Source organism: Capsella rubella, unplaced genomic scaffold (assembly GCF_000375325.1).
Source record: "Capsella rubella cultivar Monte Gargano unplaced genomic scaffold, Caprub1_0 scaffold_175, whole genome shotgun sequence".
Classification (NCBI taxonomy): domain Eukaryota; kingdom Viridiplantae; phylum Streptophyta; class Magnoliopsida; order Brassicales; family Brassicaceae; genus Capsella; species Capsella rubella.
The window spans coordinates 353-634 of record NW_006238753.1 but is presented as its reverse complement, the minus strand read 5'-3'; the positions used below and the strand labels follow the sequence as shown (position 1 = coordinate 634).

At 41.8% G+C, this 282-nt stretch overlaps 1 protein-coding gene across 1 annotated transcript in view; it reads right to left on the bottom strand.

The window, feature by feature from the left end:
- LOC17874256 (cation/H(+) antiporter 4) overlaps window positions 1-282 on the bottom strand; it is a gene marked incomplete at its 5' end in the record, with an annotated part of 2,159 nt that overhangs the window by 1,532 nt on the left and 345 nt on the right. The window contains one exon of the mRNA XM_006279065.2: window positions 1-282. This exon is cut by the window's left edge and continues 306 nt beyond it; it is cut by the window's right edge and continues 345 nt beyond it. Coding sequence (XP_006279127.2) covers window positions 1-282 — 282 coding nt within the window.

Below are 282 nucleotides of genomic sequence, written 5' to 3'. Positions count from 1 at the left end.
AACAGCTAAGCCTAATATAAAAGGTCCTATGAAAATAGATTGTTTGCACCAGTCTGCAAGAATGGCTGATCCAAAGACAAGAATGATGATTGCGTATATATAGAACTTCTTTACGGGACGACCAGAAGGCGTTCTCTTGACAATGAAGAACATCAATGGCCTGAAAATGTATATGGCAAAACAGATAAAGGACACCACTGTGAGTGCACGCTTCAAAGGACGGTTTCCAACAACAACATCTCCGATGAAAACGGATCCAAGCCGAGTTTTCTCGTCCTTGAG